Source organism: Dendrobium catenatum, unplaced genomic scaffold (assembly GCF_001605985.2).
Source record: "Dendrobium catenatum unplaced genomic scaffold, ASM160598v2 original_scaffold_208658, whole genome shotgun sequence".
Classification (NCBI taxonomy): domain Eukaryota; kingdom Viridiplantae; phylum Streptophyta; class Magnoliopsida; order Asparagales; family Orchidaceae; genus Dendrobium; species Dendrobium catenatum.
In genome coordinates this window covers 4,860-28,961 of record NW_021527071.1, presented here as the reverse complement: position 1 = coordinate 28,961, position 24,102 = coordinate 4,860, and the positions used below count along the sequence as shown (strand labels likewise).

The 24,102-nt window shown below is 34.4% G+C and overlaps 2 protein-coding genes and 1 non-coding gene across 3 annotated transcripts; 2 read left to right on the top strand and 1 right to left on the bottom strand.

The window, feature by feature from the left end:
* The first annotated feature begins 1,151 nt into the window (after positions 1 to 1,151).
* LOC110109958 (E3 ubiquitin-protein ligase AIRP2-like) lies at positions 1,152 to 13,181 on the top strand. Its single transcript, XM_020841199.2, has 5 exons — positions 1,152 to 1,356; positions 6,095 to 6,245; positions 6,320 to 6,386; positions 6,479 to 6,713; positions 12,674 to 13,181. Exons 1-5 carry the CDS (start codon positions 1,283 to 1,285, stop codon positions 12,882 to 12,884), a joined length of 738 nt encoding a protein of 245 aa, XP_020696858.1. The 5' UTR covers positions 1,152 to 1,282; the 3' UTR covers positions 12,885 to 13,181.
* LOC114578894 lies at positions 3,659 to 3,777 on the top strand. Its single transcript, XR_003699810.1, has one exon. It is a non-coding gene; the product is annotated as a 5S ribosomal RNA (ribosomal RNA).
* A 1,461-nt stretch (positions 13,182 to 14,642) lies between the features above and the next one.
* On the bottom strand, positions 14,643 to 19,249 carry LOC110109951 (tetraspanin-19-like). Its single transcript, XM_020841184.2, has 5 exons — positions 19,184 to 19,249; positions 16,616 to 16,705; positions 16,413 to 16,517; positions 15,108 to 15,299; positions 14,643 to 15,015 (listed from the first exon to the last, which is right to left on the bottom strand). Exons 1-5 carry the CDS (start codon positions 19,247 to 19,249, stop codon positions 14,998 to 15,000), a joined length of 471 nt encoding a protein of 156 aa, XP_020696843.2. The 3' UTR covers positions 14,643 to 14,997.
* Positions 19,250 to 24,102: the final 4,853 nt, after the last annotated feature.

Here is a 24,102-nt window from a genome sequence, read left to right as displayed (position 1 = left end):
TACAACAACAACATCAAGTCTTTATTTCCACTACATTAGGTCTGTTACATGAATCCTTTTTCTATATTGTGTTTTGTTAAGAGTCAAATTCCAATTTAAATCTTATAAATGTCATTTTTAATATTTTTTAATCAAATCTTTTTAGGTCTACATCTACCTTTTTTAACATAAGCCAAATCTAATACATCGACTCTCCTAATCGGGTCATCGACAGGCCACCGTATTATGTGACCAAACCATCTAAGACGGATGACTCTCTCTAATCTCATTTGCCACTAGAGTACTCCAACCTTTTCACGTATATGCTCATTTCGTATCATGCTTATAACAGTAAAGCTACTCATCCACCTGAGCATCATCATCTCTGCAACACTTAATTTACTATTATGCTTCTTTTCTAATAGCCAACATTTTGTGTCATAAATTAAAGCATTGCAAGTCTCACCACCATCTTATAAAATTTTCTTTAAATTTGAGTGGGACTTTTCTATCATAAAATAAGCTGATGCATTTATATAGTTTAACTATCCAATTTGAATTCTATTAATAATGTATATAAATAAAAAATTGTCATAGAATGTTGTAATCAAATTATGATCAGAGTGGAACTTAATCTTAATTAAATTTATTTTAAAATAAGTATAATATATTTTTATATATTTAATAATCTTAAAATATAATTAATGATTTTTTTATTTTATTTGTTCAGAAAATATAGAAGATTTTCCTCCTTCAATAAAATATCATGAAAGGGGGTTAGTGGACCATTCTTTTTATTTATTTAATCCTTTCACCTAAAAAGGATAAGGTGGACAGTGACGGTTGCAAAATATTATTCCATTTTTGCCACCAAACTTACTATTTTATTTAAGTTTCTTACGATTTAATTTCCTTGACCCAAATCATAGGAGACCATATGTGGCTGGGGACAAATGGGTCCGTTCTTGTGGTGTGTAATTGGGTGCGCTTAGGTGCAACTGAGTGCGGTAAAATCATTTTCTTGGAAGTTAAAAATAAAAATAATCAAATATTAGATATTTGTACTACTTATTTATTCAATTTGATCAACCGACACGTGTCACGATCCAACCGCTTATTTCGGTCATTCGTGTCCGGTTCTCCGCTCGGCTTCTTGAAAGCAAAGAGTCGAGCGACTGAGAGGGGAAGGGAGGGAAAAAGGGAAGGAAAGCCAGTGCTTGCGGAAACGCGGGGTTAGGGTTTCTGAGGAGGAATAGGGCTAGATTATTCTGGCTTTGCTGAATGAAATTGGCTGGAGATATACATGGTTTACATGCGGAAATCGTTCAAGGATTCGCTCAAAGTTCTCGAAGCTGACATACAGCACGCGAACACACTGTAAGTCGAAACTGATGACCCATTCCTCTCTGATTCTTTTCTTTTTTTTCTGTATCTGCTTCTTGGGCGTGGCTTCCCTCTGTTTTTGATTCGTTTTTTTGTGAACGCATGGTTAATTAACTATCGCAGATCAAATTTCTTGTTTTCCAGAGTGTAATTTCTTCTTTTTTGTTTTTGTTTCGTGGCAGTTTGCGATCATGTGATTTTCTTAATGTTTTACTAAATTTTTTGAAGGAAGCTGATCGACAGGAAATCTGTTCATTTTCTTTATATTTTTGTTCTGTGATTTTGGTGGTTGACGGCTTTATAATTTCGTCGTAGATTTTCTCTCGGAGTGCAGTTGTTTTCTTTTGTTATAGTTTCTCCATGGTAGACCTTTTTTTTTGAAGAAAATATGTTGATGAGCAAAATTTTTTATTCTTTGTTTACAAAGTGAGTTTGGGTTGCTGTCACGCCCAAACAAGTTGCCAGAAAATACTGCAACATTCTTGGCAGGATGTGGCTTTCAACATAAAGTTTTCATAGATTTTCTTCATTTTCTTAATACCACATAGGCATTTACAATATATAAATGAGTAGTATATCGGATAATATAATCAAAGATATTAAATGCACAACTCAATATAAGTTTAACCACCAACTTTAAGTACACATGTTAAAGTTAACGCTAGACTAAATAAAAGTTTACAAGAGCAATTTACAATAAAGATTTACCAAATGAGACTCCATCCGCTATCTATCAAATTTGATAGCCATATAACCAAAGTGGTGATATCTACACAGAATTGTTTCTAAAGCTTCACCCTACAACATATAGGGACTAATTGGACCATGAAATTTTTTAAAAACAAACAATTGATTTGAGTAATAACTAATAATGTCTATGCTCAAATGGAGAGAATTCAAACATTCTCCTAAAGAACTCAATCAAAATCATATATGAAGTAAGGGGCCTAAACAATAATGTCACATGTAAACTACAAGTGAATGCTACAACATAAAGCAGTCATGAAAAAAAAGTATAAAACAATGCAATGAATGAATTATTGATCACTTAAAATAAATATTAATAATGATCCATCAATATAGACATATGCATATCTACATGAATTAGCATAGCAATGAATTGCGGTCATGCCACCTTGAATCGGTCCCATTGGTTCCAATGGGCATTCATCAATCTAAAAAAAAAGGATAAACTCATTAATCCTTACTCATGAGCTAGCATAATTTATGCTAGTTTCATAGAATTTTTCCAACCCCACACATACTTCATATGAAACTTAATGACCCTTCAATCATATCGATGGTGTAGAGTCGCATGCAACTTGTCAGTAATATTCACAATATCCTCAACATTGTCCTTAAAATTTCAAGAAAAAAAAGGCTAACAATTTAAGTATCTTTGGATTAAGAAAAGTTGTGAATGGCTATAAGAATGCTTTTGGCATGGTTAAGTAAATGATTATGTAGGAACCAAATATTCATCAGAATAAATGAAAAAAAAATACACATTATATATCACACAACTAATTTAAGCTACTAAGTAATTTACTAAGTTTGGATTATCTTCCTCAAGCAGTTGAAGATAGGCTCAACTGAGCTTTTGTAGATTCTAAACCTTTAATTGGTTGGTCATTTGAAGGAGCAGGTTTGCCATATTATGTTTTTTGGTTGTTGTCTTTTATATGAAAAAATAATTTTTTTAAACAAGAAAGTAGAGTAATATTTGAATAAAATTATATTACCTTGCATCATATTATCTTTAAAATTTTGATTTATAGTATATTATTTTTAAGTTAAAGAGAAGGGCCTATTGTATTGCTTTACATATAGGGAATTACTAAAGAGTTTAGTTTCAACGCCCCCTTGCTCAACTAATAATATGTTCTCTTCCATTTAGTGCAAACTCCCTATCCAAAATTTATACTCTCTCCTAATTAGGAGAGTTTCTCTCTTTCATGCCTCTAGATCGAACATTCTCTCGCTAGGCATTGAGATAAGGTTGAATAAAGTTGGCATGATGGCATTCTAACCTCTCCAAAAAAGCTCTGCTTTTGAATTCAAAAAATTCTTAACATACTTGGTTTCTTCTTCTAACATCCAACCAATCAACTTAATAAAATCCTAAAGTGGACTAGTGATACCTCCATCCTACAAAATCCAAAAACACCTACTTATGAGCTACAAATTCTCCATTGAAATACCATTTGATTATCAAGTTTCTCAAAAAACTAAAAAATTGACTAACTTGATTAACCCTGAATTGAGCTTCAGCTATTAGCATTTAGAACCCATTTCTTAATGTTAACATACCAACACCAGAGCACCGGATCCCATCAGAACTCCGCAGTTAAGCGTGCTTGGGCGAGAGTAGTACTAGAATGGGTGACCTCCTGGGAAGTCCTCGTGTTGCACCCCTTATTTAAAAAAAAAAATTAAGAACCCATTTCTTCTCATGAAAACCAGCTTAATTTCTCTTAAACCCAATACCGATATCAAAGTCCCGTTGGTCCTCTTCAAATTTGGGTTGTATTCTCACTTTTTTTTTGCAATAATAATATCGCACTTTATCATTCCTATTTTTACTTTATGTCCATTTTGAAATTCTTATTTCTTCAATGCTCAATCTAGTTCTAAGTGGCTTTTACTAACTTAACACTTGGATTTATATATTTATATGCATTTCTTTTCCAACTTTAGTTTAATATAATTTTTTTGTCTCAGTAATATTTTCTTTTCATAGTATCCTGGAAGCTATTAATAGGACACAATGGAGAAAAAGGATTCATGTAGCCAACCCCACGTAGTGGGATAAAGACTTGATGTTGTTGTTGTTGTAGTAGTATCCTGGAAGCTTTGTTCTTTTTATCTACTTAGGTTTACGTGTAGAAGTTATGTCACATCCATTTAACCATCATTTACAAAATTGTTACAACACTTTCAAATCTATAAAAAGCAGGAATCAATCATCATATGGATTGATAATTCTTTATTCATTCAAGCTTTAGCTAATTATTGCAATTATCTTATGTCAAGATTGATCTGTATTTTTTAATGCAATTAATTGGAACTCGATTGTTAACTTAGGTGGAAATCTTATCTCACTCCAAATTTTATGGGGAATAGAATGAAAATAGTGGGTATGTATTAACCTTTTTTTGTGAGACCTCTATTATGCATGCTTGTGACTATGTCATTTTGGTCATTAAAGAAAAAAACCAAGTAGAGAGATAATGGAACAATGAATAGAGATCAAATTCAACAATCACGTTGATGCAAGATGATTCAAGATTACATTTTCTAATGCAACTAACATAATGTATTTTATCTATTCATACGCAGAAACATAAAGGAGTCATAGATCACAAATAACTAATTGATTCAAGCCACTTTCTTTAAACAAAAATAGACAATGGTTGAGTTTAAGGCAAACTGATAATGAGATGATCGAAAATATCCAAGAAAGTTGAAACAAACAAAATTAACAAGTATATCATGTTAATTTTCACAAAATAAGCTTTAAGTGCCACTTTTTTTTATCAAAATCATGAACATTAAATAAGTTAATGTCAAATTATATAAATAAAATAGAATAAAATAATTATCAAAGTTAGAAAAATCAAACTTTGTACCAATACAAAGAGATGGCTTTCTTTGGAATCTAGTACTACTTACGAAAAATTATGCATCCAACTGACATTTACAAGATTGAAACTTGAAATAGAAGTTTTATTCAAGTTAAAGAATTGTGAATTGGATGTCTCATATCAATGTTTATACTCATAACTTAAAATAAGATTGATATATGATCAATCTTTATTTTAATTTAGATTAATTCCATTTAAATTTTAAAATTACCAAAAACCGACAATTGGAATTTTCAAATTGGTCAAATTCTAGCCTCAATTCATACACAAATTTTGCAAATGAGAACCACTTGGAACGAACCACATGCTAGACTGACTCTCAAAATAGAAAAGGATAGTAATGCCCTAATTTAAAGTAGTGAAGGATAAGTCCAAAACAAAGCTACACAACTCTGTTATCAGAAATCCCATAATAAAAAAAGAATCCGCACTACTGAGCATCTGCCCGTATTCTTGAACAATCTCATTATATTGTCAGTTTTGGTGCTATTGAAACCCCCCTGCATAAAGGCAGCCTAATCAAAACCTGAAGTGAAAATAGAGAAATCAATGGAAGGGAAGGAAATGGAAAGAAAGAGGGAGAAAAGAAGGTTATCAACCATATGCTGAGCATTGGAGCAGGATCCACTAGTATTTCCTGCTTAAAGATTGCCTCATTCGCTTGGAAACTCTTCCTCTTTGTCTTTTCCAAGCTCCTTTTCCCTCCTACTAGCTATTTTGTCTAGGCGAGCTAAGGGAGTCAGTCCATTGTCTGTCTCCAATCATTCACATGTCTCAATTAAGACTACCCATTTTTTATGACATTTAATCATCAGTTTCTGTAGTCATATAAGATGACTTATTCTTGGTTCTTGGACGCCCAAATGTTTGTTGCTAATTACTTGAGTTGATATTTTTTAATGAAATTTTACGGAGGAAATCTAAAAAATATATCTTTTTAGGCATCTTGGCTTGTTGACTGTACTGCTATTCCCTGATTAGTTTTGAGTTTTGACGTCTCTCAGTGAAGACAAAAACAAAAGTAGAGATTATTTTTTGCAGTGTTGTGAATGCGCTAATGCAGACTAATCTTTTATTGTGATGTGCAGGGCATCAGAATTTTCAAGAGATTTTGATGGTGCCTGCCTTCAAATGCGTATGTCATACAGTCCAGCTGCTCACTTATTTCTGTTTCTAGTTCAGTGGACAGACTGTAGTCTTGCTGGGGCTCTAGGACTGCTGCGGATTTTGATATATAAGGTTGTCTTTTTTATGCAGATTTAGTTTTCACCTTTGTTGAAAAATTGATCTGATTAACAAGCTCCTTTCGGCAGGTTTATATTGATGGAACAACAACAATGTCAACACATGAAAGGAAAGCAAGTATCAAGGAGTTCTATGGTAACTCGGGGTTTAATTTCATTAGATTTCATAGATCAATACACCTGTCCAGTCCATTATCATTAGTATTTTTTCTTGTGTTTTTATTGCAGCTGTGATTTTCCCGTCTCTGATGCAACTGCATAAAGGAATTACTGATATGGAGGATAAAAAGCAAAAAGCAATATGTCAGGAAAGGTATAGAAGAAGAGATGATGGGGACAGAAGGCAGTTCTCGGAGTTTGATGCTGAAAGAGAAGAGGAATGTGGGATCTGCATGGAGTTGAACAGCAAGATAGTTTTGCCTAATTGCTGCCATTGCATGTGCCTGAAGTGCTACCGTGAATGGTATGGTACATCCAATTTTTACTGTCAAATTTGCGTTACTTTCATTTTGTTTGGAAAACACGTTGCATGAAGTTTTAGTTTTCCATAGGATTACGGTCCTCACTTAAACAAAAGTGGTGTTGCCACACCATCATAATTAAATGGGCCATGCATGTAGCCCCATCAGTTGGCCAAGTTCCGGTGGTAACAGAATCAGATCCGCTTCTATTCAGGTTAAATTGACCATATTTATCCATATAAGATGTCAGTGTTGCAACAACGTAAAGAAAATAATAGGCACACCAGGTCACGGAGCTCTCTGTAATGGAGGGTTGATAACTTGATATACACACTATTATCCTTTACATTTGCAGGTAGCCTATTTCCGTGCTTATAATCCAGAACTTTAAGAATATGCTACCATCGTACTATTCTATATGCATTTTATGATGCCTGTCTGCGGAGGAATAGTAGCTGATGATTTCACGGATAGGAAATAATCACCTCCAACAGAAAAATCTGCTGTTTTCTGAGACAAAACTGCTACAGGACAGCAGCAACTTGAGAAAAACTGTAGAAATCTGAGAGAAAAACGATGGATTCCACTAGTAAACAAGAAAAATAGCAATTGATACGAGTTTCTTTAATTCGAGAGGAAGAAACGACTCTCCGAATCCCAAGCCAAGCGACCAGAGCCCAAGCACAAGGAAAATCTCAAACTTCATATTCAAATTCAAGATGAAATCCTAATTCTAGCATTACCAACTAATTAAAGCGAAAAGAGAAATACAAAATCCGTAAACAACACTTAATTCAAATATTTCCCTCCAAAACAATTTTTAATCAAGGCGTGAGCCTCATAGGAGCAGCCAGCCCCTTCTCTCTCCCTTCCGTGGGCTGGCGGCTGTAGTAGAAAACCGGTCCACTAGGGACTGGTTCAATAGGAGCAGCCGGCTTAGCAGACTGTTAGCAGCTTGGGTAAATGACAAGGGCCGCATGCAAATGGAAGGATGAAAAAGAATCATTTTTGGGAAATTTCAGCTGGGAAAGGGCTTTGTTGGTGTCACCATTGCTTAGGCGGCAGAGTTGGTAGCTACTGTACTGATCTTGAGTGCAGTTTCATGGGGAAGGCAAGGACCAGGTTTTGTTGACATCTTCATGGGAAGCGAGTGGATGAACAAATTTGTCAGTAGTGGGGTGGGAAGGTGGGATAGATGGTTTGGGTTTTCATTTTGTTGGTGGATGAAAGAACCAATTGTTTGGTAAATGACTAGGGCCGCATGCAAATGAAAGGATGACAAAGAATCATTTTTGGGCAATTTCAGCTGGGAAAAGGCTTTGTTGGTGTCACCATTACTTAGGCGGCAGAGTTGGTAGCCACCGTACTGATCTTGAGTGCAGTTTCATGGTGAAGGCATGGACCAGGTTTTGTTGACATCTTCATGGGAAGCGAGTGGATGACCAAATTTGTCAGTAGTTGGGAGGGAAGGTGGGATGGATGGTTTGGGTTTTAAGTTTGTGGATGGATTTGAAAGAACCAATTGTTTGGATGAACGCACAAATTGAGTTAGGTTGATTTTTAAGTCCACAACCCATTGACAGATTAGCTACTTTGGTCTTTCTGCATTGTCTACCCTTATAAATTCGTTTCCTAAGTTTAAAGCATGCTATCTATGCCCATCGGCAAAAGCTTTGATCTTATCCCTGGCAAAATTCTGCTACCATGGCTTATCTATTGCTACCATTTACTTTCTTATATTTTTTTTTTAATCTATTATCTGTGGCATGTTATGCTGCTTCTCCAATACAATGCTATTTTTCTCTTCTTCACTTAAAATATCCAGGGGAAGTGGCCACCATTACGTAGTGTCATAATAATAACAAGTTTCCAAAAAAGTTTTTTTTTGCTGGGCTAAGCCTAATTCATTTGTTAGTCTTAACTTCCTATTTCATATGCTGGAGGGTCCCTTAGACTAGATTTTGTGATTTTCTAGTTTGAAGAACTAATTTTGGCTATAAATCCAAGGAAAGTTAATTGCTGGGGTAAGGAGGGTAAGGAAAAAAAAACTTGTAGGCATTCATGGTTTATTGCATTTCTAGTCAATTAATTCTACGGGTGTTCATGTGCAGCTTATTCTTTGAGATTGATGTCGTTCAACTCTTTTAGAATTTGTGATACTTTTTATGAGCTATCATTGCAGTAGATTGAATTGAGGTGGGGTGATTAGAAAAAACAGAAGTTTCCACGAGGAAAAACACCTTATAGCTATATTCTTATCCAGGCTATTACTTGGGAGAGGTGTTTTGTTGCCGCATACCTTCATTTCGCCTTCAGTAGATAAGTGGACTGTTTGGTTTGTATAATGGACGCTATCAAGCTGACTAAGGCAAATATTACTTTGGATGCTCTTATCTTGGTTGGGATAATATGTATGGATGCTATTTAGTTAAAATTCTTATTTCGTAGTTTATTTTATTTTGATTTTAGTTTTTGATTTCGTAAAGTCAATATCTTTTATATTATTTTTATTATGTAATTTGTCTGATATTGTAAATCCAAATACCAAGTTAATTTATTCATTGTCATGCAAATGAGGAATCTTAACATATAATTCATCTAGATTTGGTGTATGAGAATGAGCAGGCAAACTAGCAACTTTAGCACGTATGGGTGATCAGGCTTATGTTCAAATTCAATGTAGACTCAAGAGTGAGTGCAAAAAGAGTTGGGCCTGGAGATAGGTCTTGGAGACAGTTGCAGTGACGGAGGAAGTCACATGCTAGGGCAAAAAGATTTGCAAGTTTGGAGATGCTAGTGAGATCGAGTTATTTACCCAAGATGTGAGCGAACATAGGAGCAAAGAAATCATGCAATGTAGTGTTATAGAAGGCATGGTTTCATATCCTACGCGGCCTGGGAGAAATATGATCAACTGAGGCTCTAATAGTAATTGATATAAGATGCACAAAGAACCTTAAAGAAGAGGCGAGTGGGTGCTAAAAGGAGAGGGCTTGAAGGGAGAAAGAGGAGGGGTGGAGTAGAAGAAAGAACTATCAGGTAGGTTTGAAAAATCAAATTTCATTGTTCTCTATTTTACAATAAACTTTATATAGCATAAAGGCCTTTGATATCTATTATTGTTCAAAGAAATGCTGAAATAGATGAGGATGTTATTAGTAGAATTCAAGTTGGATGGTTGATTGCCTAAAACCGAACCTTCCTCTACATCCAGTGAAAGGACCTAATAATTGCTCGCTAAAAGGAGAGGGCTTGAAGGGAGAAAGAGGAGGGGTGGACTGTGGAGTCGAAGAAAGAACTATCAGGTAGGTTTGAAAAATCAAATTTCATTGTTATCTATTTTACAATAAACTTTATATAGAATAAAGGCCTTTGATATCTATTATTGTTCAAAGAAATGCTGAAATAGATGAGGATGTTATTAGTAGAATTCAAGTTGGATGGTTGAGGTGGAGGAATGCATTGGGTCTGTTGACTTAAGGGGAAAATGTGTAAAATGGTAGTGAGACCTATAATGCTTTATGGTGCAAAATGTTGGCCATTGAAAGAGAAGCATAAAATTAGTAAGTTTTGTACATATGAGAATGGTCAGATGGATGAGTGGCTTTACACTTAGAGACAGAATGCAAAATATGGACATAAGTGAAAAGGTTGGAGTGGCTCTGGTGGCAAATAAAATTAGAAAGAGTCACTTTAGATGGTGTGGTCACATGAAATGTCGGCCTTCCGATGACCTTGTTAGGATAGATGTATTAGATTTAGTTTATGTTAAGAAAGGTAGAAGTGAACCTAAAAAGGCTTGGTTAGAATGTGTATTAAAAATGATTTTTTTATTAGATTTACATGAGAATTTGATTCTTGGTATGATACAATGGAAAAAAGGATTCATGTAACCTATCCCATGTAGTGAGATAAGGTTTATTATTCCTGTTGTTATTGTTGTTGTAAGTTATGCCTATTACACATTTAACTTGAGAAATATATTCAAAATATGTGTAAAAATGAAATTGACAGCTTACAAAAAAAACAAATGATTGAGATTTATTCAACTCTAATGATCTTGCATCACATTCGCATGTGATGCCAATAGTAAATCATGATGAGGCAGACGTCAAAATGATGTCTAAAGAAAAATCAATGGACGAAGAAAAGAGAGAAATGAGAGGATTGAAAGCAACAATAGTGTTATTTGAAATAGCTAAAACAATGAATGCATCCATGATGGTTAACTCAAGGACTTGATAAATCCCTTTTTTTATATTCAAATAATTTTATTGATTATCCATATTTTAGGTGGCTATAAAATAAATAAAAATTTATCATAGCGATTAAAAAATTGAATTTACAGTTAAAAATTGCCTGAATTTGCCGTGTCTGTTAAAAGAATTGCACCGCATCTATAGTATTGCATAGGATACGGTTTTGTTGGGTTGGATTTGGTAGAGAAACAAATTGCATTTGGATGAGGCGGTAGTCGGCCTGTAGTGGGATTAAGGAAGTAATTTCAAGTAATATCGTAATTAATGCTTGGTAGGGTGATAGGAAATACTTGGATCCAAGTATTTCCTATCAACTCGAGTGGGGAAAACAGCAATAGAGCTGCTGTTTTCTGCAGGAAAACAGCCCAAATCGCAGGAAAACAGTAGAAAACTGTAGGAAATCTGAGAGAAAAACACCCAATGGACTTATATTCCACTAGTAGATGATCAAAACGAAAGCAAGATACAATGTTCTTCGATTCGAGAGGAAGAACAACTCTCCGACAATCTCCGGCAACGCCAAGAGCCCAAGCAAGAAAACCTAGATCTCAAATTACATTCAAATTCAAGATGATCTCTCTTTTCCCCCTAATCTCCTAATTATACAAATTAATCATAAAGGACCATAATGGACTTCCTAAAACAGCCCCTCATTCAAAATTCTCCCTCCCAAAATCAATTTCAGCAACCGTGGGGTCCACAGGGGGTTCCGCCCCTTTTTGCTGTTTCCGCCTGGAATAGCATCGGACCGGTCCAGAAGGGACCGGTCCGCTCGTAACATAGGGGCACAAGTTCATCGGAAAATATTTAATGAGATTGATCCCGAGCCATGCATTGAGAACAAAAATTCTGAGTAAATTTCTTTGGGCTGCAAAGCAAAGTGAGAAATTGTGTCCATACTTGTGAGTAGAGGGTTTCTGATGTAATTTTGACCTCGTTGATTTAATACTTATGTTATGTCATTCTTATTTTGAGAAATTTGAGGCTTTTATTTGTAGTGAGATTAGGTGTATTTGTATTTTGGAAAAGCTGAAAGTGTATTGTGGCTCTCTTCTCCTATCGATGGGATTTGTTTTAGCCGAATCATGTAAATTTCAGTGTATGTTTTTTGATGCTAGATCGTTTTGATAGTATTTTATGCATTCATTGTATTTGCTTTTAGTGTGCTCTTCGGTATTAAAAAAAGTTTATGTTTTTTCCTTAACATTTATTAATTCATTATACCATCAAAGTAATTCCGATTTCATTTCTTTGAAATATATTTGAAGACTGATGCTTCGTTTGGGATGACTTTCTTACTGCTTCTTAAAGCGACTTTCTTGTATACAAATTTTAAGTTTATACTAAAAAGCTGCTTTAAGAAGCAATAAGAAAGTTGTCCCAAATGAAAAATTGTTCTGTGCGAAGTCCGGACCCTAATAAAAAATGCGCTACGTCTTGTACCGAGCTTAGTACCAAGCGGTACAGTGGCTCAATACCGCTCGGTACCTAAAGTGTAAACCGGACGGTTCTTTCGTTCAGTGTCCGCCCAGAATAATCTCTCATCCTAAACGAAGTCTGAATCCCAAACACTTTTAAGTATTTAAGTTGAAACATTAGTCTTTAGTTAGAGGAAAGCCCTCAATGAGAAAACATTGAACCTATATTATTTTATTCTCTTTAGGCATCTGATTGATGCATCAGAAACTTGCTAATCTCTACAGGCATTCAAGATCGCAGTCCTGTCCATTCTGCCGCGATAGTCTTAAGAGAGTGAACTCCGATGACTTGTGGATCTTCACTGACAGCAGAGATGTGGTAGACATGCCAACTCTGTCCAGAGAGAACCTTCGGCGCCTGTTTCTGTACATAGACAAGCTTCCTCTCATAATTCCGGACACGGACTTCGACTCCTACGATTCTCATGTCAAATGAGCTTATTTGGGTTTGCCCATTTAACCTTAATTTGATGAAATTAAACCTTCAATACAGAGCCAGCTACTGCTTTCCAGCTGATTGAGCTCAAGCAGGGTTCTCTGGCATTATTATGCCTCGTTCAGCTTTCGAACATTGGGAAAACCTATATCTGCATGCATTATATAATCATGGAGTCGGCTGTTGTAAAGTGTAGTGTATAGTTTAAGGTTCTATGGAAGCTAATTCATTTAGCTTTGTGTATAGCGTATTTTATACATCCACTAAGTATGGAAATTTATTAGTTTTCAAGTGCTCTGTGCTTTGCCTATTACTTACTACCATAGAGGCCATGCAAAAATACCTAATTAAAACGTTTTGACATTGTTAAACAATTGGTAATCTGCTCATACGTGGAGTAATTTCATGCATCTGTTAGATCCAAATCACATTATCATTAAGGTTTCGTTTGGGACGCCTTTCTTACTGCTGTTTAAAGTAGTTCTCAAGAATAAAAAAATTAGTTTTTAATTAAAAAGTTATTTTAAAAAATAATAAACCCCCATCCCTCACCCCGTGCAAGGTTATATGGTAAAATTTGTTCTCATTGATTGAGTGGTTGTACTGTTAATTTAACAAATCTTTTGTAAACTATTAGGCTGATGCTATTGCAAAACCATAGTGCGACTCGGTTAAAAAACAAATAGATCTAGGATGTTGCTGATTCTGAGGAGCTCGACATCTGGAGAGAATATTCCGTGCGGTGTGTCCAAAGGTTAATCCGGACACGACATATAATTTACTGCGTTATATATTGGATGATATGGCGCATCCGTATTGACCTCTATATACGTCTGAACCCTCTATATGCGTCCAAACGGCACAAATAATAATTTATCCAACATCTGATTAAATAAGGTTAATCTTTCTTCTGAAGGTATGAGCAGTCTCTATTCCAAAAATTAAAAAGCTTATCTGAATATTCCCCCTTCTTTGAACTTAAGGATTCCCCCTTCTTTGAACTTAAAATTTTATCATGGTAAGCTGCACGTCAACACCAAGAACTTCACAGATTTCGAAAACATGCACCCTTCATGATTATATAAAGAGACTGGACTTATATAAAGGGCAAATTATTGCATCCGCCGGACGCGGATTATATAAAAAGACTGGACTTATATAAAGGGCAAATTATTGCATCCGTCGGACGCGGATTATATAAAGAGACTGGACTTATATAAAGGGCAAATTATTGCATCCGCCGGACGCGGAGGATAGGTTCGGACATCTAATAAAAATTTGCCATATCACCTACGCGTTTGACTGTGCTTTTGACTTGCACTTTGACTACAACTTTTAACTTTCGCTTTGCTTGCACTTTACTTGTGCTTTTTCTGCGCTTAATTTAAAATAATATTTTATTAATATCTGAACATATCTCCCCATCAGGTCATTGGATGCAATAATTTGCCTATATAAAGAGACTGGTCAATTTCTTTATTTGACCTTTAAGCTCAAGAAAAACCTACTATACTAAGATTTTGTAAAGATCCACGGCAAAAGTCAATCTTTTCCTCTAAATGCCCGTAGATATTTTACAAGAACAAATTTGAATTTCATAAATTTATTTATATTTCTCATTTGAAAAATAAGATCTTTGAAGAGGTACAAGCACATTAAATACCAACTAAATTCATTCATCGTCACTATTTAAGCCTGAACCCAGCCCTTAAATTTACCACCCCAAATTCCCATATAGAAGACAAATCAATCAACCAGTTCAACAATACTCTCCATGAGTTAAAAACTCTTTAAGAATTTAGATCAACTCCAATCAACATAGATGAACAACAACAGACCCAAAATATCAAGTTAAGCACCAAGTATTTCATAAACCTTTCAACAAGAACAAATCGCTGGGCCTCATCCAGGATTGCTAAGCGTTCCAGCTCAGTATATCAACCTTCCTTTTAGTTAATATATATATATATATATATGTATCATATCACAGTTGCATTAGTTATGACTACGCGAATCTGTTCATTTACACAACAATTAGGACTCTTCTGTCAGTAGAGTAGCAGCAGAGCTCAGTGATCAAAAGAATAGCTTGCTGCATTCGAAGAAAATCAGATCAACTTTTACTTCTAATCTGCAAAGCAAAGAGTACTGTGAATGAGAAAGGAGGAAATGGTAACAATATTATAAGAGGATCAGAGCGAAAACAAAACAAAAAATCCAAACCTTGTCATGAATTCTGACAAACCAAGGGTGATTTTTCAGAAATAAGCCAGTGTTAGCTACGTAGCTAGTATTCTGAGTCTCGTTTCTGAGGAGAGGAAGCCTTGCAGGCACAGAATCGTCATCACTGTCATAGTAGTAGACATGATCTGGCCCTAAAGCCCTCAGAACCATCGCAAGGAAGATGGACAGCGCCTTTAAATGGAAAAGAATATCACCGTAGGTTAGTAAATCAAAGATTTAGGCTTCGTTTGCAACGGCTTTCTTATTGCTTCTTAAAGCAACTTTCTAGTTTAAAAATTAAAATTTTTGTATTAAAAAGCTGCTTTAAGAAGCAGTAAGAAAGCCGTCCCAAACGAAGCCTTACTTCATCCTATAGATGGTTGGAAACCCAACTCAATCACAGAATGAAAAACAGAAAATATCAAACATGCAATAGAACTTTAAGAATTTTGTGCAAATTCACTCAATTGATGGCGAAGTTTATAAATTGATAATTGCAACTCCAATTTCTCTTATGCAAATAAAGATAGTGTCCCATCTTTATTAAAAAAATAAATCAAGGAGAGCCAACAATATAACCCATGATCAAAATTGTGCGGTACATTTTCGTAATAAGATAAAAATTAAACTCCACAACTTAACAACAACAACACTTTATTACACTACGTAAGGTCAGCTACATGAATCATTTTTCTCCATTGTACTGTTAAGAGTAAAATTTTCACTTAAATCTAATAAAGAACGGTTATTTCTAATCTTTTTAGGTCTACCTCTATCTTTCTTAATATAAGTCAAATCTAATACATCTACTCTCCTCTCCACAACTTAACGAGAAAATTAAAAGTTCGACTATAATGTCCTCTGAGACATAAATTTGATTTTATTGAACAATTAGAGTTGGTTAATAAATAATATGTTGATGGCCTTAAAATAGTTGATTGCTTATATAAAAGAAGCTAATCAATAAGAAATTTGCGCTGGACTAAATTAAAAAAAGAATTAGCTCAAAGAATCTTTTAAGATATGCTTTCGTTATAGACAATGAAGATCAAGAAATGGTTCTAAATATGATTTCGTTAGAAATAATAGTTCTTTAAGAAAGAATGATAGAACTAAAAGATTAAAATTCAAGACGTAAATAACCTCAAAGTAAAATATCTGGAAGCAGCCTCAATTGCAAAGACAATGAATACTGGATGGAAGAAAAAAAACTTAATGCCTTCAAAAAAAAGAAGACCAAACGCACAAATCACACATACAGAATACGCAAAGCACCTAGCAAAGGAAGAAAACAAAAAAACTAACCTGTGCAACCACAACCAGCATGCTTATCAATTTGCACAATTCGAAATTTGATCGTACGAAATCTTTCAACTCATGAAGTCTCCCAGTTGGATCAGGTGGAAAATCCTAATATAGCAGGAAAATCATAATTGATAAGCAAATAACAATGGAACATATGTAATGTGGAGAGTTCAACAACCAAGAACCAAAAATGGAATGAATACCTCTTCCCAATTCCTGTTCAGAAATATATCTGCAGTAATTGCAGCTTCCAGCACAAGCAGCAAGAACACAAAAGCTGTATACTGCGAAATCTAATCAAGGTAGCCAAAGCTAATTGATTTTCTGAATTGCCAAGTTATTTTCCGAAATGAAAGTGATTAAAACTTGCAAATTTAAAACCAAGTACAAAGATGCACCAATAAAATAAGTACATATATGATAATGTAGAACAAATATAAAAGAAAAAAATATGGACCAAAAACATACTCAGCCAAATAGAGTTGACACCACATGTATCACTCCACTGTAATGATGGACAAGAATTCATAAGACCAATCCCAAAAAATTGAGATAGGCAAAAGCCCAAATGGGTGGGATAAGGCTGACCGTGTAGATAAAAACAGCATCAAGTCTAAAAGCTGTATAGATAAAAAAGCTTGCAATTCGAAAACATGCATTAGAAAACATAGATTTTATTTTTGCTTATTTTAAGTATCGAAACGATATCAATTTTGAAGGAGTTCTGAAAGGATTGGTGGAGTTTGAAATCAATGTTCAACATCTACAACATGATGGATTTAACAAACTCCAGCATTTTTCAACACATGATTTCTAACTTAAAAAAAACCAACTAAGCCCTTAGAGAAAGATCAGGGAAAGGCTCTCTCCCTAGTTTAGGGGCTAAAGACAAAGATAATAAGTGCATGCATATAAGAGGCCGTGCTCATGTTTACACAACCAAAGGTCAATAATAATTTCTGAGCAATATTTAATTTTTCAACCTTAAACACTCCACAATTTATATCTTGATGATCTCAATCTAGATACAGCTCTCTCCTTAGTCTAGATGTCCAATTGCAGAAGTTCAACTCTAGTACTCCATGAGTTAACTAATCGTACTGTACCGTACAATATTTGAAATCTTGCCTAAATTAATTCCTATGATTAGTCGATCAAATAAAGTTAATTAATGAAAGTTGATCGTATGGTACGATTGTGATCATACTATACGGTTGACGGCGAAGATATTTGATTGTCTCAGGGATCATCCTGGATGAACCTTAATAGGACTGAACTATTCATATCGTACGATACTAATTGTACTGGACATCAGCAAAGACGATGTTTAATCGTCCTGGACGAAAGCTTAGTTTTTTTAACTAATCGTACTATATGATATGTTCAGGAATCTTGAACTGATCGTACTAGAGTTTGTTCATCGTACAGAACAAGCAGATATATTTAAATTAATCGTCCTATAAGATCCAAGATCGTACTATACGAACAATGTCGGCTGTCTTGAAAATTAAGAATTTTGAATCCTTTTGTATTTAAACACCTCTTAATTCGTTTAAGATGTTCTTTTATCAAATCTCCTATGAGAGCTTTTCTGTAAGAGAGGGTTTGAAGAGGAGCTTTGATCTTGAGAGAGAGAGAGAGAGAGAGATGAGGTTTTGAGAGAGAAGAGCCTTGCGTGATCAAGGGAGTATGTGATAGGGGTTCTACACACGGTTGCTCCGTAAACATTCATTGTCTTCCTCCACGAGTCATTGTTTTGCATGAGGGAAACTCCGAGAAAAGGCTTGTGGTTTGTTTAGTATTCCTTATCATTCATAAATTTGTCTTGCAATCATTTTGGTCTTATACTCTCTCTTTTTAGTCGATTATATTAAAAGCAAGAAGATACAAGCCATTTTTATATCTAAGTGTAGGGATCCTAAGCCCTTACACAATCACTTTGAAAAAAAAAAAAAAAGAACTGTAGAGATCCTATTTTGTTTTATTAAGGATACATGCTAAACCCTAATTTATTCTCTCATATGAAATCATGCACCCTAAACCATAACAGGGAACTCCAACCTCTCACACTATTCCTTCTCTTCTCATTTTCTCTTTGATTCCCAAATTGAACCACTTCTTGTTTCTCCATCTCCGAGCCTAAGTACCTTCCCCTTTGGATCTACCTTAGATGACTTTCTTGTCACACTCATCCTCCCACATAGTGATTAAAAGATTTCATGTCGGCTCAACTCAAAAGCAATATCATCCCTAAATACATACAACATAGATGATCTATCTATAATTTTATAAAACTTACCTTTAAGTAGTCTCCATCATATTCTCATATTTCATTACTAGTGAGGCACTTTTTCACTTTTTAAGTTTTTAATCCCATAAAATTAACTCTAGGATATAATAAACCCAAGATACTTTAATTGATCATAACTAAGTTTCATCTTATCTTATAGTAATATTGATTTGTAAACATCACGCACACTAAAATTAATAACTTGCATTTGATATACTTAGTCATTATTCTAATAATTCTAAGCCCTTTATTCTAAGCATGCTCTCAATTATTCTAATTTTGTACTTCTATCAATAGATATCTTACTCATTAAAACTATCTTTCATAAAAAAAATATACATCAATGAGCATCACTTAGTAAACATCTTCATACCAACACAAAAATATACAAACTTACTATCCTAGAGTAACATCACCATAATTGAAAATGTGCAGCCATTCCATAACTATATCTAATAGTAGTTAATGCTCAATCAAAAACCTCCTTAAGCTCAATATACTCTTTGACTTTGCAATCACAATCCTTCTTAAGCTGAACAAAAGTCATATGAAGATCTTTTCTCAAATCTTTATACTTTTCCAAGAATTATCTTAAAAGTAAAAAATAAATTCCATAATGAACCTTTCTAAATAAATCTTGGGACGACATGTGAGGAGAAGAGGAGACTCATTATGGACAACATCCTTTAATTGACAATATGCAACGGGTTGTTGGGGAAGGCATAGTGGGACTAGCACGCAATCCACGCATAAAGGAAGGTTCTAAGAAAATTCAAATGTTGCTCAAACCAAATTTGAACAAGGTTCAAAAAACGTTCAATCCAACATTGATCAATAATTATTCAAATCTTGTATGAACCTGATTCAAACAAAGGCTCGAATTCAAACAAGCTCAAATCAAATTTGTTCACTATTGACTTCAATAAACAGCTGTGTATGCAAAAGAGTATGATGGAGACTACTTAAAGGTAAGTTTTAAAATTGTGTATTCGGATATTGAGGCGTTTTTCACATGCTCTCACATAATAACATCTAAATAAATCTCCTGCGCATATTTTTCCAAGAAACAAGCAATGGCATATTTCTCCAAATATGCCTATTAACATATAAAGTTAAATTTCTCATATCTAGGAGTAAAGCATTTTCTTCATGCATCTTTGCTAGATTTAATGGAGCTTCCCTTATTTATAATAGTGCTAAATAAACCTTGATTTCTTCCTTAAAAATCTTATTTAATAACTTTTCACAATAAACTTTTCATTTTATCTTGATGACTTCCCTTTAACTATAATCTTTGTATCTTTGATTTTAATATAATATGATCAAGTATTTGTATGTCTTATCTTTTGACTTGGGGGTTATTTGGTTGGCTAAAAAAAGAATGCAGTGAAAAAGGAATACAATGCAAAATGAATATTTTGGAGTTGTTTGGATGAGTGTAAAGTAAATGAAGGTGAATGATTTTTTGTTTGGTTTGAAGTGAAATGAATGTAGTATAAAGTTCAAAGCTGTTAGCGACCGACGGGTAGGGCTGCAAGCGAACCAAACATCCGACAAGCTGCTCGTTGTTCGTTCGATTAAAGCTCGTTTGTGATTGTTTAATTAACTAAACAAACAAACTTGAACAATATTTTAAATACTCGATTCCTAAATAAACAAACTTGAACACTAATGCGTTCGGCTCATTTATGTTCGCGAACAACATCATTTAAAGTTCGCGAACAAGCTCGACATATACAATTGCTTTTATTATAAATGTGTTTGTTCATAGATATGTTCATGAACATGTTTGTTTGATAGTTTAAAAAAATTGTTCAATATGTTCGCGAACATGCTTGATGTAATCGTTTGTTTGGAAACTCGATAAAGCTCGTTTGTTAAGTTAAAGAACATCTAAAAGTAGAACTCATTTATAGCTCGTTCATGTTTATTTGTTTAAAGCTTGATAAGCACTAAACGAACGAACATGAACTGAACATGAACCGAACATGAACATTCATTAATTTAAATAAACCAAACATGAACACAAGCAATAAAGCTCGAACAAACATGAAACAAACATGAACAACTGATATTAAATGAACACAAACATGAACACTCACATACTCGGCTCGGCTCGGTTGGTTTGCAACCCTACCGACGGGTGGTGGGCCGATAGTAATGGAGGGTGGTGGCAGCTAGCAGTGGTAGTGGTCGACGACGATGGTGGTCGGCGGCAAGTGACGGCGATGGATGACTGCGGTGGTGGCTGATGGTAGGTGGCAGGTGGTAGCGATCTGCGGTAGGTGGCGATGGTGGTGGTGGCGGTTGGCAATGGTGATGGACGACAATAGGTGGCCGCTAACGACGAAGGTAAGTGGTGGTGGGAGGTTGGCGACGATGAGTGGCTGGAGGTGGCAGTCAAGAAAACTTGCTTGCAGTGTAAACAGTCCTCGCTCAAAACTGGGCAAGTTTAATTTACCTAAAAAATGAACTAAAATGGTTTACACTACATTTACTTTACTTTACATTCTTGTTTCATCCAACCAAACACCAATATTTTCAACACGCCTGCATTTGGAATACTTTACACTCATTTTACTTTGAACAAAACATCCCCTTAGTTATTTTAAATAACTCTTTCTCTTCATCCTTAGTAACTAATCTATCATACAAATTACTAATAATTATAGCATCTTAGCATTGCTCACTATCCTCTTTGTAAGACTATAGCTTTCTTATAATAGTTCTAAAGTTTCATCACCTTTTATATATCACTCTTTTAAAGTTCATTTATTCACATTGATATCTTTCGGTATCTCCAAACTCCATCACTATATCTCTTAGGATTTGTTTGGTTGCCTGAAAAAGGAATGCAGTGTAAAAAGAATACTTTGGAGTTGTTTGGATGAGTGTAAAATGAATGTATAAGATTTTTTTTCTTTTTTGTAGTGGTCGGTGACCGGCATTGGAGGCGATGTAGTTGGCAACAAGCAACCGACGGTGGTGTTTGGCGGCGGCTGGGCCGGCGGTAGTGGTGGCCAGTGGTGGGCGATGACAAGCGGCGGTCAGGTGGCGGCAATTGCAATGAATTTCCAGTGAATTAGAACTCGCTCAAATCTAAGGAATTCCAAAATACACAAAAAAATGAACTAAATGATGAATTCTAGATACACCAAAATTTTACATTGCATTTGTTTTACTTCAAAATCAAACACTAATATTTTCAAAACCCTTGCATTTGAAATACACCCCGGAAACCAAGCAACCCCTTAATGTATGACCTAATTCTTAGACTCCTAAAATTTCTACAACAATCTTCTTAATACAATATGCAATTTTATTCCACAAAGTTTGCCTCAATTAAAGTACTCCATTTTATCTTTCTTAATAAATATTTTGAAAGAATAATAACTCATCAACTTTTAACTTCCACTACCTTAACTAGGATAATTTTTATTTTATCTATATTCCTAAGAAATACTTCCATAATTACTACTTCATGTTGCATGACCAAACTTTCTTAAAATCAGTTAATAATCTTTGCAAAATAATAATAATAATAATAAAACATTTCTACAATGATTTGGTAGATGAGTAGATCTACTTTGAGAGTAACTTTGTGCTCTTTTCTTTCCTTGAAGTATGCGTTCACTATTGTAAGATCCATATACCACAGTGAAATCGAATATGTACCCTAAAGCATTTCTCTCTCATATTTCATACCTACCATAAATTTACTCATAGGTCATCCTATTTGGACCAATATATCAATTTAAGTCATCCAAAAAAATTATCCCCTCTTTCTCTTGTGATAGTCAATCCACGTAATTCGAAATTGGTTTCATAAACTATTATTTAAACCAACATGAGGAGAATAATGCTAACCGCATGCATCATGCCATCATCAATAATTAGCTTAATATAAATCAGTCTATCACTATCCTAATTCACCCCAACAATTTTAAATTTTTTTACTCTCTCTCCACAACTATCAATGCTACAATATTATTATTTATCTTCCCAATATATAACAACTTATAAACTTTCTTAATGTCATTGAATTTTTCCTCTTTACAATTAGTTTCTCCAAAAAAAAAAAGAATATTTATTCTTCTTTTAATTTTTGTGTTGACCATTTATCTTGTCTTTCGATTCAGAGTCAAATTCTATGTAGCAAAAGTAATATTAGCTTTAAAGCTACTCAATTCTTGCCCACTTTTCACTATAATTGAATTAACTTATATCATATCACTAGCAGGTGATGTCTTAGCCTAAGCCAAACAATGCTAACTTTTCATCACAATCAAATTAAATTTTGACAAATCACCTATGAATGATGCCATGCGTTACTGCAACATCAAATTAAAAAGAAAAATGATCATGAACGTTGACCCTTTTAATTAAAGAGTAGTTTGGAAACGCTAAGAGGATCAAATCACTAATGCTCTTATTAAAAGAAGCTCAAAGGTGCTCCAGGTAATGCAAGTAATAATTATTAAATCATCTGCCTTATCATTTGAATAAGAAAATCATCAGCCTTATCATAATTATTTGACTCAGCTTTACGAGCCTTTGTCTTTATCCATTCTTCCTGACTGCTACTTGAGGAGTTACAACTCATGCAAGTGTTTTCTTTTTTTTTTCCCCTGTAATTTTATAATGCTATACCAGTGAACTCTGGCAACCCCATTTCCTTTTCATTCCCTTTACATTAACTCTATTTTCCCATCATATTGATTCATCTGTTGTCCTCAGCTGTACTGGCTTCAACCTTTCTAAATCTATTTTCCAAAATCGGACCTCAAATGACACTATTCCAAGAATCTCTATATCCTTCCAAATTTAACTTCAAATCCATTGAATTTTCTTATGTTAGCCACAAATTAGTAATCAGAGACTTCATTGTAGCATTTAACCACTTTCGCTTATCTAGGACTCTTTTCTATTTAAAGCCCACATCTAGGACCCTTCTCTATTTTAACCCCTTATCTAGGACCCTTCTTTATTTAGCATATCTAGTTTAGCTCTACAAGTTACCCATAAAGAAGTGAGATGTTTACAAAAAGAGATGGAAAAAAAATCAATTAGCATGGTTCATGCTGGCAAACAAATTAATCCGAAGATAGAAAACTATCAATAGACATCCTTAGAAAAGTTTTCGAAGTTCAGAAAGCAATGAGCACAAAATGCAAGCAGTAGATGAGAAAAATGAAGTAACCTACAATGAGATTAAGACCGCATTTACAAGTACAGATAATAAATGAGCGTAAATTATAAATTAAGCCTGTTTAAAATGTTCTAATTTGTACAAAGGGCAGCATTAGAGAAGGCCAACATATGAGGAATACAAAACCCTTCTATGTCATTAGAAGTTCATGCGTCAAAATATAACTTCTGTAAGTATCATTTACTTTGAGT

Excerpts from the sequence above, each read along its gene's own strand:
- LOC110109958 (XM_020841199.2), top strand. The coding sequence starts at position 1,283 with ATGGTTTACATGCGGAAATCGTTCAAGGATTCGCTCAAAGTTCTCGAA. Across the intron at positions 1,357-6,094 it reads ATACAGCACGCGAACACACT|GGCATCAGAATTTTCAAGAG; the intron begins GTAAGTCGAAAC and ends TGTGATGTGCAG. Across the intron at positions 6,387-6,478 it reads AAGTATCAAGGAGTTCTATG|CTGTGATTTTCCCGTCTCTG; the intron begins GTAACTCGGGGT and ends TTTTTATTGCAG.
- LOC110109951 (XM_020841184.2), bottom strand. The coding sequence starts at position 19,249 with ATGACTTTTGTTCAGCTTAAGAAGGATTGTGATTGCAAAGTCAAAGAG. Across the intron at positions 16,706-19,183 it reads AGTATATTGAGCTTAAGGAG|ATTTCGCAGTATACAGCTTT; the intron begins GTTTTTGATTGA and ends TACCTTGATTAG. Across the intron at positions 16,518-16,615 it reads TGAACAGGAATTGGGAAGAG|GATTTTCCACCTGATCCAAC; the intron begins GTATTCATTCCA and ends CTGCTATATTAG.